Consider the following 19,345-nt stretch of genomic DNA (forward strand, 5'->3'; position numbering starts at 1 on the left):
TCACCATACGGGGGAACAAGCGAAGAGCATGGCCAAATGGGCAACTGATGCAGTGAAGCATGCGTTTGGAATGGTTGAGATTGAGCAGGGAAGAAGATCATTTACGGTAATATGGAATAATAAGAAGAAGATAGATGCACCTTTGTTTTAAAGATCAACATTGCCAAAGTCTATTTTGAGGGTGAAAATATTTTTTTTTCCCTTTCTTTGGAGCTTATCTTACCCTTATTACTCTGCAAGTTTCATTGGCTGAAGTCTTCATCGAGGAGGCTGCATGACCTTCTTCCAATTCTGGAGCTTACCCTTTAAAATTGAAAAAGACAGCGATGCCATCCTCCGGGAAGAAGAGGTGGTGGTGGACGGCAAAAAACATTAAGTATAAATGAAGATTATTTTTAAAATTTGTTATATATTATTAATTAGTTAATTAAAATAAAAATTTAATATAATATATCATTTTTTAAAAATATGTGTAATCAACCTGCAAATAAGCTTAAAAAATCAAATTAAATAAATAATTTAGAAGTTACCTGAAGTAACCTACAAAATAGAGTAATTGCATTTTTTTCTTTTTTTTTTGTAAATTTAAAATTTTAATTGGAGGTTTTTGAAGTTGAAGAGCTTATTTGCACATTTGAGTATAGTTTGAGGGTTTATTTGACCCTTATCTTTTTAAAAATAAAAAGAAAAAAGGTGAAATAGACCGCTAATTTTATTATTTTTCTTTTTAAAAAAAGTCAATTAACCCATAAATTTTTAAAAAGTGTAAATGAACACATCAACTCGGTAAGTTCCAATAAATGCCTTTGTGGCTTTCGCATAAGCATAAATTAAAAAAAAAATTAAATACACTAGGTCTGCGGCAGTAGTCATCGAAGTGGTGGCTCTGTCACCACTAGCACTAGCACTGCCATTGCCGGCATAGCTACTGCAACTCTGCGAGCAGTCTCCAAAGAGTCCCTAATCCTCGTGATTGGCATAGTCCTCCAAGTGACTGGAAACAACGGTGGCCGACGACTGCGAGAACCTGGAAGCCATCAAATCCCCCAATGCCATTCAAAAACAAACCAACAATTCAAGGCAGCAATTAACCTTGCTCTAATCTCACAAATTTTGGTCTGCAACTCATAACCGCTGTTGGCCCGGCGGAAATGAATACGGAAAAGATCGGCGATTGATTCCCCGGTCGGGACGTTAAGTTATACAGAGAGTGAGATGTGTGCGGGGAGGTTTTGGGATTAAACAACGAAGCCGGAGAACCAGCGGCGCTGGGAAACGGAGAGGAATCCAGTGCGAGAACCACCATGGAAGCTTCTGGAGAAGCCGAGAACAAGAATCCCTCGAAGACGGTGATGGTGGTAGTGAAAGAGAAGAGAAGAGAAGAGAGTTGAAGCACAGTGCGACTGCTGAATTTAAGTATTAAATCTTTTTTTAATTTCTTTAATTTATTTTTTTTTTCTAAATAGTACTCTGTAATTATTAAATATAGTCCGGAGTAATTTTTATACTAAATTAATTCAAAAAACTTTTTTTAAAAAAAAGTGATGAACTAACACGTGAGCACGTTGAGTCAGTCTCACCAGTAACGTAAGCAAGCAAAGACCGGGCCTTTCTACTTTCTCCTTTTGGAACCGATTGACTCGAAGACGGTTGCGCCGCTCTGCACTTCCCCGCTAATTTACGCTCCTTACCTCCTCCATATTTACGTGGATATACACACACACACTCCTCTCCTGTGGATGTCGGCGTCGCAGAGGATCATTTTCTGTTTCAACGTCGCACGCTTTTCTCGCTATCCTTCTTCTTCTTCTTCTTCTTCACCTGCTTCTCTCCCTTCCAGAACTTTCATCTTCATCCACTCTCGCTCTCTCACTTTCTCCACTTCACTCTTCCGTCCACCGCCTATGTCGCAGAAGCAGGTAATCTTCTTCCGTCTGTATGTTTATTGCGTTGTCTTCATCTGTCGTATGAATGTTAACCATTATTTGCTCCAATTTGGAAGCTGGTGTGCTCTCTTGAGCTCAAAATTTCTCTATCGGACGAAAATTGAATGATCATATATGTAATTCTGGATGGAATTGACATAGTTATATACGGATTACTGTTTTCCTTAATTTAATCATTATGTTTATATTTTGTTTTATCCGATTTAAGTTTATCTGTGTTATGATGATTTTAACGCAGAGTTGCTAACTGTGCTTGATCACTGTGTGTTTTCAACGAGTGAAGCATAACGGCTACCTTGCCAGATTTTCCCTCTCAAATGAATGGGAAGTGTGAGGAAACTGGTCAAGCTATCGAAACTTGAGAGAGAAAAATCTCTCTTGTTTTAAATGTGCACTCAGTTTAATAGTAGATATCTTATAGAAGTTTCAAAGCATTATTACTATTTGAGGCTCCTAATTTCTAACAGCCTCCTTTTAGTATGCACTTAGGGTTCATATTCAGAGCTTGCTTTTATTTGGATCTCTACACTGTGAGATCATCCGATGTTTTTTTTGCATATTCTTCAATTCTATAATTTTGAATCTGGTAGATTCTTAAGGGCTCTCTATAATTGAGTATGCCCAATTTCTTTCAATCATTTTCTTTTGCTGGTAGCATCCCGGAAAGGGATGGTAATTGGTTTTATTTACAAAATGCAGAAAAGGGGTGGTTTTAGGGAACAAAGATGGCAAGAAAAGCCAAGTTCCAATAGGATACCCAGTTCATCCTCAAAAATGGAGCCTGCAACTGCTGCTACTGTTGAAGATGTCACCCGTGGAATCAATTTGCTGGATATTGCCGACAAAAATGTGCACTCTAGTGTTCCATTGCCACATTTGCAGTTTGGAGGCATTGGAACGATGAATCAGATACCAGCTCATAATCAAAAGGTTGTTTGGAAGCAGAAATCTTATGGAAAAGTAAGTGAACCAGCAGCAGTTGAAGTTGGAAATGCTCCAACTAATCAAGCTTCAGCTGAAGTCCAGACTAATGGAGTTAACAAGCCAATAAATGGGCAAAAGAATGCTGCTCTTAGCAATGTATTTAGAGGTAATTTACTGGAGAATTTTATAGTTGGCAAGTCCACGTTCTCACAAGCTCAAGTAAGAGCTACATTCTATCCCAAATTTGAAAATGAGAAGTCTGATCAAGAGGTAATTCATTCTTCAATGTTGTTGGAATGAGGTTTAAATGTAAGTTAAGTTAATTTGATCATAGCAATTTTCAGATTAGAGCACGGATGATCGAGATGGTGACCAAAGGTTTGGCCACAGTGGAGGTAGGAATATACCCATAGATTCTTGTACTTAGTTAATTTGGTAGTCACATGCTTCCCTTTTTTTAAGGTTAATCACGGATCCTTGTTGTCCTACTTAAGAGCTTTTATCACTCTCTGTACCGCCCCCGAACTCCACACCCCCCCCCCCCCCCCCCCCCCAAAAAAAAAAAAAAAGTGGTTGCCTTTTTTCTTTTTTTTCCCTTAATTTTCAACCATTTATGTATTTATTTGATTCAGTGGTACTTTTGGACTGATTTTATTCAGGTATCTCTTAAGCATTCTGGGTCTCTTTTTATGTATGCGGGACATGAGGGTGGAGCATATGCCAAAAATAGCTTTGGTAACATGTAGGTTCATAATAATTATCCTTTCTGTTGTCTGGTTGTAATATTTTTATTTTATGTTCTCTATTGATATGAGTTTCCTATAAAACAAGTGAACATATGTTGTTTATTTGATAGTCAGTAACCATGCAGTGGATTGTTTGCCTATTGTATTTCATTTTCTCTTAGTTCATGTCAAGTTTATAGTGCTACTACTCTGTAGTTGAATCATTGATTGGTTCTGATGCATGATTATATGCTCCCTGCTTGAGGAACTAGGTAACATTTAAATCCAGACAAACATGCTAGCACAATACCTAAAGATCCCACGAATAGTATCATTGCAGTTTGTTATTTTGTCTGCCTAGTTGATTCTATTGCTTGGTGTGTTATTAGAAAAAAGGAGCTGGGATGAGTGCGCTATTTTTTATAGAACTCTTATTATTGTTAAAATTCGAATGAATTATATGGTATTGGACATGTTTGTTCTTTGAATTATGTGACGTGCACCAGTTCAGAATAATTTGTGGGGAATGACAAACTAAGCCTAATGCATGCACATCTTTGAATTCTGTCAAAATTTGCAATGATTCTAAAAATGGTCATGTACAATATATATATTAGTCTTGTGATTATTGTTGCCCTTGAACTCCTATATACGAAAGTATCAGCTCTTTTATATATAAACTGAAATTTGCAAAATTTATGTTTGGTGCAGTTATACTGCTGTTGGTGTCTTTGTTCTAGGACGGATGTTTCAAGAAGCTTGGGGTCCTCATGCAAGCAGGAAGCAAGAAGAGTTCAATGAATATCTTGAGGTTCAGAATTAGAAAATTTTCTTTGCCTTCCTATGATGGAAATATTAACTAAAATGTGTTTGCTGCATTAACTTCATAAAGAACCTAGGAGAGTAGGAGACCATCGTTAGGTCTGCTTTTTGTGGTACCTGAATGGTGATTGGTTAATGCTATTTGGCTGAAGATTACAGCTGTATTGATAAGAAAGCTTCAAATTCCAGTTTAACCTTCTAAAAACTATTAATTTTTTTTTTTTCTATGGTCCCATGCTTTGAACTATTGTATGGTGTCTGTTGGAGAGACAATAAATATTGCTGGTTAGTAAGAAAACGTTAGTTGAATTATAAATCAGTGACTTTATATCTGAAAAGATTATTTTCCTCCTTTTTTGAGGCTTTGGGTGGTTTTCATTCTATTCTCAATGGTATTAGGTTTAGATTATTGGGAAAACTGCTGAAATGAATTGGCATATCATATTTTAGTGCAATTTGCTTCTTTGGTATATGGTTACATTGAATATACATAGAGAGTTGCATTTATTTCAACCTCATATACCGGTGCTTTTCATGGTCTAGGGTGATATTAAGTTAAATTAAGTGGTGTATTTATTTCATGTGTTGCATGAATTATCTATGCTAATTTATGATGTAAAGACACTACTTTTAATGAATATAGGACTTGCATAGTCTGGTTCTGACTGCCCTTGAAAGATTTTAACCTTTACTATGATAGTGTAACTAGCTATCCTCTTTCAGAAAAACCGCATGTGCCTATCAATGGAACTAGTCACTGCTGTCTTGGGAGATCATGGGCAACGTCCACGGGAAGATTATGGTAAGGGAACAAAACTAAGCCAAGTTGGCATGTGACATTCAACTATCAAATCAATTGATATGTTAATTCTTTTAGCAATTAAACTTACAACCATTCAGAACTTATTTATTTTATTGCACCAACTGTACTACTTTAACTGTTTGAAGTACAGTGTCTTCTCCAAGTCAAGGACATGAATTCTGAAATCTTATTCTGATCTCTAAGTGAAGAAATCTAAGCCTTGATCATGTAATAGAATGCAATTTTGACCATATAACTAGTAATTTCATTTCAGTTATATATTTACATGGCTGAAGGATTCGAGCCTATCTTTGCAACACTTCCATAGTTCCATTACTTGAAATCTAAGCCCTGATCATGTAATAGAAGGCAATTTTGACCACAGAACTAGTAATTTCACTTCAGTTATCTATTTACATGGCTGAAGGATTCAAGCCTATCTTTGCCACACTTCCCATTATTTTCCCCCCTTACATTTTCATGTTTTGTACCACTCAGTTCCTGATTCATTTCTTGAGATTTGGGTGTTTAGATATAGTACTGCCTTCCTTTCTTAATTTTTATTTATTTAACCAAGCAAAAATAGATCAGTTCATACTTTGTAGGATCTGGATACCCTATATCAATGTGATGCCCAATATGCCTGAACCCGTTACGCTGTCTTCAGATTTTAGTGTGTTATCTAGATGGATGTTTGGATTCCATGTTTCTTACTTTGTGTGCGTCCATTATATTGTCGCTGCACTTCCTGATATTTTTCTTATACTTGTCTTTGAGCAGTAGTTGTTACTGCAGTAGCAGAATTGGGGAATGGAAAACCAAAGTTTCATTCAACTCCAGATATAATTGCTTTTTGCAGAAAGTGGCGCCTACCAACAAATCATGTGTGGTTATTCTCAACAAGGTGAATTATTAAGAATTGCCATTTCCATTTTGATTCATATCATGAGAACTCATTATCAGTTTGTTTTTACTTGCACAACTATTTAGATGAAATCCTGTTACTTCTCTTCTAAAAATGTCACACCTTACATAATTTTTGGATGAAGTCCTTTTACTTCTCTTCTAAAATGTGATCATTTACTGGTGATGTCTGGAGCTTAATGGTTGATATGCTTGGAAATGGTTGGATGAACTCCTGTTGATTTTCTAAAGTTTGATAATTTACTGACAATATTTAAAGCTAAATGAGGTATATCTAAATTGAAATTGGAACACTTGAAAATAGGTTTGCTCTCGTCTTATTGCACTGTACATGGGCAGTAGGATCTAATTACTGCTTGAATCTTGTTCTTTGACAAAAGAGAGAATTTTGTTGGATTGTTAAAAACTTCGCTTTATTTATGAGGTAATGAAAACTAGCTAAAGTTTTGTAACAATTTTTTCCCCTTCATTTTGAAGGAAGTCAGTGACGTCTTTTTTTGCTGCATTTGATGCCCTCCGTGAGGAGGGAACAGCAACCTCTGTCTGCAAGGCTCTGGATGAAGTTGCTGATATATCTGTCCCTGGTAAGTTTTATCCTGATTAGAACAGCATGTTATGTGTGTATTTGCCAAATTGGCTGTGTGCTTCGGATGAGTTCCTTATGCTTGTGTCCTATGCACCAATAATGAAATTTAGTTCTTGTTTCTTTAGAGAGTATTTGTACCTTATGCTTAAGCAGCATTTGGGGCTCCGCATCATATATTGCTCCACTGCTTTATTTGCTTCAGTTACATGATAATGCCACTTTATATATTATTCATCAAATGCCATATTGCCTTGAGCTTTCCTACAATGCAATGAATATAAAAGGAAAAAAAAACAGAACTATTAGTATACCAAGCTCAAACACATATAAGCAAATAACAAAATCATGGTTTTATGAGTTGACCTGAAATTATCCTTTTCTTACTATTAGCATCTTTATAGTGCCTTTAAAGTCTTGTTTCCTACATCCTTGGCATATTATTTGCAAAGAGTGCTATCGTGTTTTTACTGAATGCTTTCTGATGTTATTTTAGAAATCTTTTTCTTATCCCCTTTTCCTTGCCTGGATGCTCAGGATCAAAAGACCATATAAAGGTGCAAGGCGATATTTTGGAGGGTCTTGTGGCTCGTGTTGTAAGGCGTGAGAGCTTGGAACATTTGGAGCAGGTGTTAAGGGACTTTCCTCTGCCACCATTAGAGGGGGGTAAGCTTTTATTTTCCTGCATTTTGTTCATTTGAACATCGTTAATTATTCATTCTACATCTGATCCTTCTTATCACAAGGATAGCATGGTCTTATGTAAATATTGAAGCATTATAGAATTGTGGGACAACTTACAGTACATGGGAAATCACAGTACTATGTTCGTCATTAGCTGGCTCATACTCAAATTCAGTAAATTTGAACAGTTGTCCTAAGGAAGTGGTCATTTAGTATCTTTTTAAGTGAGTCACTGTTTCAGTTAGCATTCTTTGTTCATATATGATGTTGTTCTGCTACAAAATTGAAGGACCTAACTATTTTTTTAACAGTCTTATTTATTTTATTATTCTGTCTAATTTTTTTTTTTTTTAATTTGAGCTAATACCAAGTTATCAAAATAAATCTGAAACCTGATTTTTAAAATCACATCCAAACCTTGAAATTTATAAACATGAAACCAAAATGACAAAACTTGAAATTACTAAAATTAGTTTGGTTTCATGTAGGGTGTCATACATGCCACCTTGGGTCCCTAGTTTATAGAGTCCTGCTGCCTTGCCTGATTTACATCTTTGCCACTTGTTGGATGTTCTGCTGAACCTTCAACTCACAAGTTCTAACACTCAATAAGGCATTAGAAGTATATGGGATTACTTCTCCTTTGTGCACCTTCGTTTTTATCGAAGCAACAATGTACCTAATTCTTTGTTACCTTGTTTTATTTTTGTATTGTCTCAAATGTGTCTAAAATGTTGCTTTATATTTCCAGCTGGCTTAGACTTGGGACCAACCCTTCGTGAAATTTGTGCTGCAAATAGGTCAGATGAGAAGCAGGTAACAACCAGCATATTCTATAGAGGGCAAAGTTATGCTTACAGTCACATTTCTTGAAAGTACTTTGTAACAATCTCTGCAGCAAATAAAAGCACTTCTCAATGGTGTTGGTTCCGCATTTTGTCCAAATCATCTTGATTGGTTTGGGACTGAAACATCGAATTCACATTCGAGAACTGCTGACCGATCTGTAATTTCAAAGTTCTTACAAGCACATCCTGCTGATTATTCAACTGCAAAATTACAGGTTAGAGTACTTGTTTTGTAATTTAACACAAATGACTGAAACAGCTTCAGTCAGCTGTTCCTATTTACTATATTTGAGAACTTATCAGGAAAAAAAAGTTTTGATAAATTTCTTTGCATATACATAGTTCCTGCAGAACTGGTGGTGGTGCACTAAGTTGATTGGACAGTGCTATCTGGATTTATCTGATTATTTGTGACAATTAGTTGCTAAGTTTAGGATTTTCACTGTCTGATCAATATTGGTTGTTTGTCAATTTTGCACTTCATACAAAAAACCAAGTAGCTTGATAGAACCTTCTATCCCACCTCTTAGATCACTACCCTAACACTGTTCAGTTACACTGTGCATTAATATTTTTACTTGGTCAGATCAATATTAACTTGTGTATAAATTTGTACTTGTTACAGGAAATGATTCGTCTAATGAGGGAAAGACGCTATCGTACGTCCTTTAAATGCTTCTATGACTTTAAAAAAATTAAAGATGTATCCAGTGACAATCTGCACTTCAAAATGGTGATCCATGTGTTTAATGATTCAGTCTTCCGGCAATACCACAAGGAGATGAGGTCTATTTTGAACTTTTTTGCTTGTACTTTAGTTTTTTTTTTTTTTTTTTTCATTTAGTTAGTTTGAATGGGACAGATCAATTGCATGATTCATGTATGTGTGCACACACATACGTGTATGTGTATTATATATATTTTGTTTATTTATTAACAAGATAATCAACATGTTTCAGGCGGAAGCCTGAATTGTGGCCACTATATCGAGGTAAGCATTTTGTTTTCTTCTAGATTCCAATAAAACTGTACTTCTTCAAGGGTTTTAAATATAATCCGGTGAATCGTAATTTTCTCTTCAGCTTGACCTATGTTAAATGAGGAACTATTGTCTTCTGTTTGATAATAAAGATGCATTTTATGTTTTTAATTGTTGTTGAATTTGTCAATATTATACCTGAAAATTTTTAAACTATTACCATTAATTCTCTAATAGGAGACTTAAAAAATTTTAAAAAATGCATCACGCAAGACAATTTTTTCTCCAAAGTTGTCTACCTGCTGGATGTTTAAGAGATTATATATTTTTGTTGCTCACTGCTGTCAAAGGATTGTTAATTGCCTGTGTGAAGAATGAATAGGTTTAGTTTTGACATGGAAAAAAAATAATGCTATTAACAGCTTGAGATATAGGTATTATCAGTTTGAAAATGATAAAGCTTCTGTATCCTCTATGATATACAGAGTAGGCATCCCATATAGTAATAACATTCTAGTGTATTGTATGTTCTTTGAGATAGATGCTACTGTTTTCTAAGGTCTTTAATCATTAAATAGATGGTAGTGTTTCCCATGGTCCTTAAGATACATATTTTATGCAAACAGGTATCTTAAGCTTTGTACAAGTGCATATGGGTTCATGATTGTTTTGTAGTATCAACTGTCTTTCTCTACTTAAGATCCAAAATCCCATGGAAAATAGATAAATTTTAGTGTTTCCCCGATATAGTGATATATAAACCAATCATATATTAGCTGCTGATTTTCTTGCTCTTCCATAGGCTTTTTTGTTGATCTGAACTTATTCAAAGCCAATGGGGAAACTGCTGCTCACATTTTAAAAGGCAGCAGTCAAATGGTAAAAGGTGATGATGATAACAATAGCTTAGCTGATGAAGATGCCAATCTGATGGTCAAGTTGAAATTTCTTACATACAAGGTATATATGCTTTTATCGAATAGAATTCCTACAAAAAAAAAAAAAAAAAAAAAAAAAAGAGGAAGCCTGTACACCTGTTTGAGCACAATTATTTCTGATCTGAACTGAAAATATGTTGTGTACATGTTGAATTTCTTCATTCTAAACTTCATCTTATATTCCTTGCAGTTGAGAACTTTTCTGATACGTAATGGCTTGCCAACTCTTTTTAAACAAGGCCCAATGGCATACAAGACCTATTATCTCAGGTGATTGTCTGTTTATAACCCCTTAAATGAAGCAGGTTCAACATCAAAGCTCATAACGGATCATTGCTGCACCATTCTACATGTGCATCTACCTACCAAAACAGAAACATCGAGTTTAACTTCCGGAAAATTTATATGCTGATCCTATACTAATCCAGTTGATTGCAAATTCTGTTTGCTCTTTCTGTCTTATGTTCCTCCGATCATGGAAAGAAGAGTTATTTGACTTTTGCTCTCTTACCTTATTTCTAGCAGATTCAAATATCTTTAATAGCAATTTCATTGCTGCTTGAGATCAACTTATGGGTTCAACATGTTCTCTGTGTTTGCATTAATTCTATGCTTGCAACTTCATTGTTTCATCATGTGGTTGTTGCTGTTTCTGCATGCATCTATGCTGTTTTATCTATCGGATGTAATAAGTAAAACACGTGAAATGACAAAATAGTGAAGTTAATGACTTAATGCTGAAACTAGCCAATGGTATTGCTAGAAAATAAGCATGTATTTACATTAAGTCCGCTATATAAACCTGCAAATGCTGGAAATCTGGTCTTTGGTAGTGTATGAACACAGTGGCTTGTTGCCAGCTTTGCTGTATTATAATGTCCATGCAAATCCTATTTTCACAGTTGTGTAATCTTCTTGTGGTTCTAGGCAAATGAAGATTTGGAACACTTCACCAGCGAAACAACAAGCAATGAGCAAGATGCTAGATGAATGGTACTTGTTGACAGCCTTTCCTTTCAACTGGCCTTTAGTTTCTGATCCATTCCATCTTGTGTAAACTTCTGTTTCCAGGGCTGTGTACATACGCAGAAAGCATGGGAATAAGCAACTCTCATCATCCATATATCTCAGTGAAGCCGAGCCTTTCCTAGAACAGTATGCAAAGCGTAGCCCACAAAACCAGGCATTGATTGGAGCTGCTGGAAGCTTTGTGAAATCTGAAGATTTCCTAGCTATTACTGATGGACGAGATGAAGAAGGTGATCTTGAGCAGGAGAAGGATGTGCCACCACTTGGCCATAGTATTTCTAGCAAGGATACTGTTATGAAGGATGAAGGTCTCATAGTTTTCTTTCCAGGTATTGTTCTTGTTCCTGTGATGGTTTTTTTTCCCCAATTGTTTAGCTGTATATTATGTTGCTTCCATGCTTTGCATGTTCATCTGATATATTTCATGCCTTGTAAGAAGCTTTTCAAAGTTTGTGCTTTTAATTTGCTTTTCATTTTGCAAAATGCATCCATGAGAAGGGGAGTATCCTAATAGTGCCCTTTCTTTGATCAGTTTCTTCAATAGCCCAAATTTTTGTTGATTTTTGTGCTTTCTGTATGCTCATTGTAACTTGTATTTGTGGCATCTCTTCGGCACCTTTTTTTTTTTATATATAATCTATTCACCTATCAAAAGCGAAAAGTATATGCTTGAGAAATACTATTTTCTTTTCTAGGGAACGAAAATAGGAATTTGCTTCATGTTTCTTAGGTATTTACATGCCACTTTGTAATTTGTGTACTTTGATTGTCCTCTCTCAGTAAATAGGAACTTTTTTCCATTTAACTTGCCATGTTTCTTTTTCAAGATGTCACAAAAATATTGCCCACTACTGGACTTCTAAGAACATTTAATATAGGTTTGTAAAATGCTCTAATGCCCTTCAACATTAAACCAGACTACATGTATCAAATACAAAACCAAAGGTATTATTGGAATACTTCAGCAAAAGAAGTAGGTGTAGAAGCATGGAATTAGCTTTTCATAGACCATGTGCCATGTCAAATGCCAATAAAACTGCGAGAGTATTCTAGAAGCAATGCATTATTAATTTAACTGCACATAATGCCATTATGCACAAATGTCAAATCATTTATTTATTTATGGAAAATTATGTGAAAGTGAGAGTTAGTTTAGGATTTCTCTTTATTTATTTTTGATAACTTACCGTGGAATCATTTGCAGTAAGAAAATTAATGGGATAAATCAAGAAGAGAAATGGACTGGTACTCATTTGCAGGCTTAATTAAGAGTGAAAACCTGTGTGGTGAGATTCCAAACGTATGAAGCTTAATAATAATAATGTGTGTTGCAAAGTTGAAATGCCTGAAAAATTATTGAAGTATATGCTTGTATCCTGATATTTAAAAGGATTTGTATTATGCCATTAACTTTCCTTTGATGGTGTCAGGCACATAGCTGCTAGTTGCTGTATGTTTTCGTTTTGATCAGTTTTAAATTGCAGGAATACCTGGTTGTGCTAAATCTGCACTATGTAAGGAAATACTGAATGCCCCAGGAGGTCTTGGGGATGATCGACCAGTTCAAAGTTTAATGGGTGATCTTATTAAAGGTATGGATGGACCTTCAGTAGTTCATTCAATAAACTGTTGTGGTTATGGTGATCTATGCTCATTCCCCTCCCCCCTTTTTTCTTTTTACTAAGCATGAAATACATGCGAAATGGACTTTGACTGTACAGAGGGTCAGAGACCACTAAACTGCCCTGATATTCTCCTAGGATTAGAGTGTAACCCATTAGTCCATCAACCGTTTACTGAAAAGCAAAGTGTTATTTGGTTCTTTCTTGCTACAAAATTAGATGGGTTTTCAGTTGATGTCAAAGCCTGAGAATTTTTAATTACCAACTGCTTATCAATTACCTTGTCGTTTATATCAACAGCTAGATACTGGCAGAAGGTTGCTGATGCACGCAGGGCAAAATCTTATTCAGTAATGCTTGCTGACAAGAATGCACCAAACGAGGAAGTCTGGAGACAGGTAATATTTGTTATTTATTTGCTTACATCTCTCCATTAGTATACATTAGTATAATTCAGTGTCAAGCACTTCTGCATTTAACTATGTACACCCTAGCTATCAATGGCTGTTAATTGAAGGTCTTATGAGAGATCATACTAGAATGGTGCAAAATGTTATCAAAGCAACCTCAACTGGGATAAATGGAATTACTTTTTAGAAGTTTTTATTGTTCAGTAGTAACTCTAAAGATAAACTCAAACTTGCATCGATAATCCTGTGTTTGTTTTGTCTGTACTTTAGATGGCACCTCCTTGGTGCCAGTTAATACATCCATTTTTCTTATAAAAGAATAAATAAATAAAAATGGAAATAGTTTAGTTGTTTCTTTGAAGGAAGGAATTTGGATTTTGTGAGGGAAAAGTTGAAGAAGTGCTTGGTGTGCTCATTGGTGCTAAAATCTTTTCAAAGATTTTGGTCTGTACTTTCCACTGCTTTGGTTCTTCCTAGGGATGAGGTCTTGTTAATCCCCCCTCCTGTAGATGGCACATGTGATTTGGACCCCCAGCTTATGTTATTCTCTCCTCTGCTTGTATACATTATAACATTTTTAATTGAGCAACCTAAATATTTTTGCCCATGACAAATGCATTTTGTTTGTGCAGATTGAGGATATGTGTCGAAGCACCAAATCATCTGCAATTCCAGTTGTTCCTGACTCAGAAGGTTTTTAAATTTTTTTTTCTAAAGTCTATAGCTAGATTGCTATACATGTTAGCTTCCATATATTGTTGCTATACATGTTAGCTTCCATAGAGTATTAATTAAGTGCTTTGCCATACTTCTTCATGATTGCATTATGGTGCTATTATATATCTTGATTTTCCTGTACTTTACTTTGTTGGGTTATACTTATTTTTATTTCAACTTGCTGTATTTGCCAACCTTATTCAATGGAGAAAATAGCATCACTGAAGGAATGGGACATGAATCTATGTGCCTTTCAATGGAGAACTCCTCCAGTTTCAGATTTGCTATATCATTATTTTCTTCAGAATGCCTCCAGTGTCATCGTATAACTGTCTCTTTCTAGATTGTCACTGTGCATCTCTTAGTATGCTCTGAGCTAAAAGCTGGTGCCATCAAGCAATTTGGATACTGCAAATCAATCAATTACGGAGTATATGTATAAAATTAAAGTATGAATTGATAAAGCAAAGCAAGAGATTCTAAATATTGTACGACATAATTGATAGTGCTCCATATCCAACTTCGTTCTTTCTACCTGTGTATCCATGTTTCCTTATATTGGACTACGTTGGCCTTAATTTTCCTTACTCAATTTTTTTTAGATTTTTTGGTTTGTACTGGTAGTAGGTTTTGGTTGGGATCTTGATTAATGTAACATTTCCTTTTTGTTTGTTCATTGAATCCTGGTGTATTTTTAAAAGCTGTAATTCTGACTCTTATTTCACCAAACATGCAGGAACTGAAAGAAATCCATTTTCACTTGATGCTCTTGCCGTTTTCATATTTCGAGTACTACACCGAGTTAATCATCCGGTACATCACTCTTCCTTTTTATATGACATTCTACTCTGCTGAGTCTCATGGTTGATGAATCTCTTTTCCTCATCAAACAGGGAAATCTTGACAAGTCATCACCAAATGCCGGCTATGTATTGCTAATGTTTTATGATCTTTATGATGGCAGGGTAAAATTTTTTAATTAATTGTTAAGATTCTTGGTGATGTATGTCATTTCAAAATATCATTCACATACATTTGTCCATGTTTTCTTAGAGTCGAGAGGAGTTTGAGACTGATCTGATCGGACGTTTTGGCTCACTTGTCAAAATACCTTTACTAAAATCCGAAAGGTCAGAATGATTTCTTCAGTACATTTTATCCATCATGATATTCACTTTAGTTATCTTCAATCTGATTGATTGATTCACTTTCTCTTGCATTAAAGACGTTTGCTATCCATCAGTTCTTGATTGTATATTTTCTTGATTTGAATGGTTTCTCAAAGGATGAGTTGTCTGTCCACTCTAGTGTATTACTAGTGAAAGTAAAGGCAACCTAAATGGCATTAGCAAGGTGAAGTCTGAACAAACCAGGGAAATGAGAGAACTTTGGTTCTCAAACATTATGTATGTATGGAATTTGGTTTTCAGGTCCCAACCAAATTCAGATTTCCAAATCTTTAATCAATCAAATTGAACAATGTTTGTGTCCCCAACTATTAACACTGCATCTTTATGTTTTTTCATCCTTCTATTCCTCTCTTGCCATGGGATGTAATTATAGTCAATAATACTGAATTTTATTTGAATTTCACATTTTCACCAAATAAGCATCTAGTTTTCTGATGCGATAAGCAGTTCTTACAACATATCCATTTCATTGATGTATGCTGAATAGGTGAAGCATCATGTGTGCTTTGGGAATATGAAGTACTGCTAGAGTCTGATAGTGATGTTAAGTTTTCATGGCTACGGAACTGAACAGAAGTTTCTCAAAAGTGAAAAGTCAATGCTTGTTAGTGATATTACCCGAAGGAGGATGTGGAATTTGGGAGTTCCAATAAAACAGCAAAATGATGCAATTGATTAAAATGATAACGTTCCTAGCTTCTTATAATTTTTGCACCTTAAAGCCCTCATTTGATATAAAGGTTTCCATTTACTTCTTGTAATATCCTAGAGTTTTGGTTGCGACAGCTCATTTCTATCATCAAATTGGTTTTTTATCTTTCAATTTGTTTTCCAAAAACATCATGCATATTTTTCTACAATACAATGTGAAGGTCTCCTTTACCGGATTCAGTGAAGTCTATTTTGGAGGAAGGAATGAAGTTGTACCATCTCCATACTAGTAGGCATCGGAGGTGAGCAAAATATTATATTCAATTCTTTGCTAGTTGATAGACTCCTCATTCATACTTTAAAATAAATAAATAAATAAAATTTCTTGCACTGTGAATTGCTTTTAGTGGTAGAAATGTTTGTAGTGTATATCTTTCCCCAAATTTTACCTGAATTGTGACTTCGTAATGTTTCTCCAAATCTTTACTCTTTGATCAATAGTTGGTACTGAAATTTTATATTCCTGCTCTGGGTTTATTCTTCTCATTTAGGTAAGTCTCAAGACACTGTCCTTTCTGAAAATAGTGATTGCTTAATTTATATATCACAATCCATTTGATGCTTTTGTGAGGCCCCTTATGCACTGATTATGTGTCATTGGGGTGCTCCATGTGCCATTTTCTGGAAGCATTTCTTATAAAATTCTGTAAATGGAAGAGTAATCTAAAGCACATTCCTTGCATAAAATTGCTTCTGATGGGATGAAGGTTATGTCATTACTTTATGCAGAGTACTTCTTTGCCTGAAATATTAACATCTTCTCTTCTTGGCTTTCATTTTGCTTTGTTATCATTTTCTTATTAGTAACTCTTAATCACTAACTACTGCATCAATGTTCTTCTATATTTCTTTAGAAATGTTGTGTTTAACACCTGTTTATTCATTCTGGAATTTGGAGGTCTCTATATCAACTTACCCTCCTCCTCCTCTTTGTACATGCACACATGTAAATAATAGAATCATTTCTTTGTTCTGGCAGATTGGAGCCAGCAAAAGGGACATTTGCAAAAGAGTGGGCTAAGTGGGAGAAAGAACTACGAGATGTGTTGTTTGCAAATGCTGACTATCTTAATTCAATACAGGTCACTGCAGATGTCATAGCATCATTACATGATTTTGCATTCTTCTATAATTTGTCAGGCATATTCCATTGGTTTTCTCTTTCATTTTCCTGAAAAGTGTATAGTTGAGATTATTAACCATGATATTTAGTTCCCGGCTGGCCGCTACACTGCTGCTGTGGCTAGATTGTCCTCCTGAGGAAAAAAAAAATATCATGTTGCATTATCCCCACCCCCCCCCCCCCCCCCCCCCTCCCCCCTTCCACATTTAGGGAAACAGTGTTGATAGAGGTGACAATTTGAATCAAACAAGAACAATTTTGCACCACTCTAAAACAAGAATATAGAGCCAAGGAAGCTCAATATGCATAAGATGATGGTGTTGAGTCTGCTCTTACCACTACCAAAGTCTTGCTGCTGTCTAGTTGGTGTCATGTAATATTGTGCTCCACACTTTTCAGGTTCCATTTGAATTTGCTGTTAAACAAGTATTGGAACAACTGAGGGCTATTGCTACGGGTGAGACACCAGCAATTGAGAAGAGGAAGCTTGGAACAATTGTGTTTGCTGCCGTCAGCTTGCCTGTTACAGAAATCCAAAGTCTTCTTGATAATGTAAGCTTGTTTTCCCCCCTCTTCACTTCTCTATCTGCATTTCTAAAACTTGGTAGAGCACTATAGATCTTAAAGACATCAACATTTTTACTGTTTGTAAAATGCCTAAATCTATTAAGAAAAATGTTGTTTTACCACCCTCCTAAAATTACTCCCTGATGTGGCAATTATTTGTATGATGTTTTAAAAGAGAAACTTTTTATATTCATTGGCTATCTGGGAGTTGGTTGATTCTATCATGAATAATCAGATAAGCATTATAATAATAATAATAATAATAATAATAATAATAATAATAATAATAATAATAATAATAATAATAATAATAACAACAACAAATCCATGCAGTAACTCTTATGTCATGGAGTAAACATTAGGATTTAATTTTATCTATTAAATCTGTTTACATGCCACTGGCAGTACTGCAGTAGTGTTGCTGTGGTGGTGTTCTTTGACCTTTTATTAGATTTTTTTTTTTTTTCTGAAGCAAAGTGGTTGTGAATGAATAGCTCAACCTACCTGACCATGAAGGCAATTGCCAATTGGCTAGAAATCACATTTTAGTCTCTTTGCATGCACAGAAACACTCAATCCATATATTTTTTTTCGATGTTTCCATCTGTTTATACATGTGTTAGCTTGTTTGGCCCAGTCAAAAGAGGTTTTTCTAAAAAGTTTTTATCTGGTACTCCTTGAATAAGAGGTGGCTTCTTGTTATCAGGCCTGAAATGCCACTTTGTGATTTTTATTGTTTGGTTGAGCTTCTTCTTTTTAGACTAGATGAGCTCCAAGATAAGTTAGGCCGACAAACACAATATTTCTGCAAATTGAATCATATCTACTAGTAGCAATACACATCACAATCCACATAGTTTGGGAGGCTAAACTTTTCATCTAACGATCTGATTATCAATTTGGACAGTTGGCTAAGAATGACTCTGAAGCCGGAGCTTTTCTTAAGGACAAAAACTTGGGAAGCCACCTTCAAAAGGCCCACGTGACGCTTGCTCATAAAGGAAGTCACAGTGTGGCAGCTCTTGCAAGTTTTGCTCCCTTTCTTCATCAACAGGTGCCTGTAGAAATGACGGCTCTATTATTCTCTGAAAGGGTGGCTGCACTTGAAGCTTGCATTGGCTCTATTAATGGTGAAAAGATTCAGTCTAAAAATGAATGGTCTCACGTGACATTATGGACCAGCAAAGGAACTGCGCCTGTAGAAGCCAATTCACTACCGCAATTACTTCAAGAAGGAAAGGCCAAGCGTGTTGAGGTTGAGCCACCCATTGCAATAACAGGAGTCATTCAATTCTATTAATTGCTGTTTTCATTCAGTTTCTTATGAAAATAATTCAATATGTGAACTGCAAAAAATGGCAATTTTGAATGCCTAGTTTGGGGGTATGAATTTTGCAAGAAATTAAAGGAGTACTTATAGGCGTTGGAATTAGGAATGCTGCATAGTCGTCAGCTCTTCAAAATTCGTTTGTATAGAACATTGTATTTACTCTTGATCGTATAGAGTAATAGAGGTTGGTTAATTGCATATTTGCAAATTATGGAGATGTTGAAGTTTTTCAGGAAATTAGATAATTCTCCAGTTACTACACGCATTTAACATTCAATACATGATTATGTGCGAAAGTAGAACATATATACAGCGAATGATTACGTGGGTATATTAAATTCGGAAGTAATATATATATATATATATATATATATATATATATATATATATATATATATAGAGGACAGGATCAGGCACAGGAATGGTTTCCCGTGCGATTGGACGCACATTAAGCATTAACTGACGCAGTTT

General features: G+C 35.3%; 1 protein-coding gene across 1 annotated transcript; it reads left to right on the forward strand.

The window, feature by feature from the left end:
• The first annotated feature begins 1,622 nt into the window (after positions 1-1,622).
• On the forward strand, positions 1,623-19,072 carry LOC109173036. The gene is made up of 27 exons (XM_019322300.1): positions 1,623-1,919; positions 2,646-3,140; positions 3,215-3,265; positions 3,530-3,612; positions 4,307-4,406; positions 5,141-5,219; positions 6,000-6,123; positions 6,621-6,727; positions 7,264-7,392; positions 8,162-8,226; positions 8,309-8,473; positions 8,884-9,044; positions 9,218-9,249; positions 10,040-10,197; positions 10,366-10,445; positions 11,103-11,168; positions 11,247-11,533; positions 12,689-12,796; positions 13,127-13,224; positions 13,869-13,929; positions 14,690-14,766; positions 14,847-14,918; positions 15,007-15,083; positions 16,016-16,096; positions 16,834-16,936; positions 17,377-17,529; positions 18,452-19,072. Exons 1-27 carry the CDS (start codon positions 1,740-1,742, stop codon positions 18,842-18,844), a joined length of 3,585 nt encoding a protein of 1,194 aa, XP_019177845.1. The 5' UTR covers positions 1,623-1,739; the 3' UTR covers positions 18,845-19,072.
• The last annotated feature ends 273 nt before the right edge of the window (positions 19,073-19,345 follow it).

The sequence above is a fragment of the Ipomoea nil genome, unplaced genomic scaffold, assembly GCF_001879475.1.
Source record: "Ipomoea nil cultivar Tokyo-kokei standard unplaced genomic scaffold, Asagao_1.1 scaffold0146, whole genome shotgun sequence".
In the NCBI taxonomy this organism is placed as follows: domain Eukaryota; kingdom Viridiplantae; phylum Streptophyta; class Magnoliopsida; order Solanales; family Convolvulaceae; genus Ipomoea; species Ipomoea nil.

Coding starts and splice junctions, on each gene's coding strand:
- LOC109173036 (XM_019322300.1), top strand. CDS start 1,740: ATGTCGGCGTCGCAGAGGATCATTTTCTGTTTCAACGTCGCACGCTTT. Junction 10,446..11,102: donor TACAAGACCTATTATCTCAG/GTGATTGTCTGT, acceptor TTGTGGTTCTAG/GCAAATGAAGATTTGGAACA. Junction 13,225..13,868: donor ACGAGGAAGTCTGGAGACAG/GTAATATTTGTT, acceptor TTGTTTGTGCAG/ATTGAGGATATGTGTCGAAG.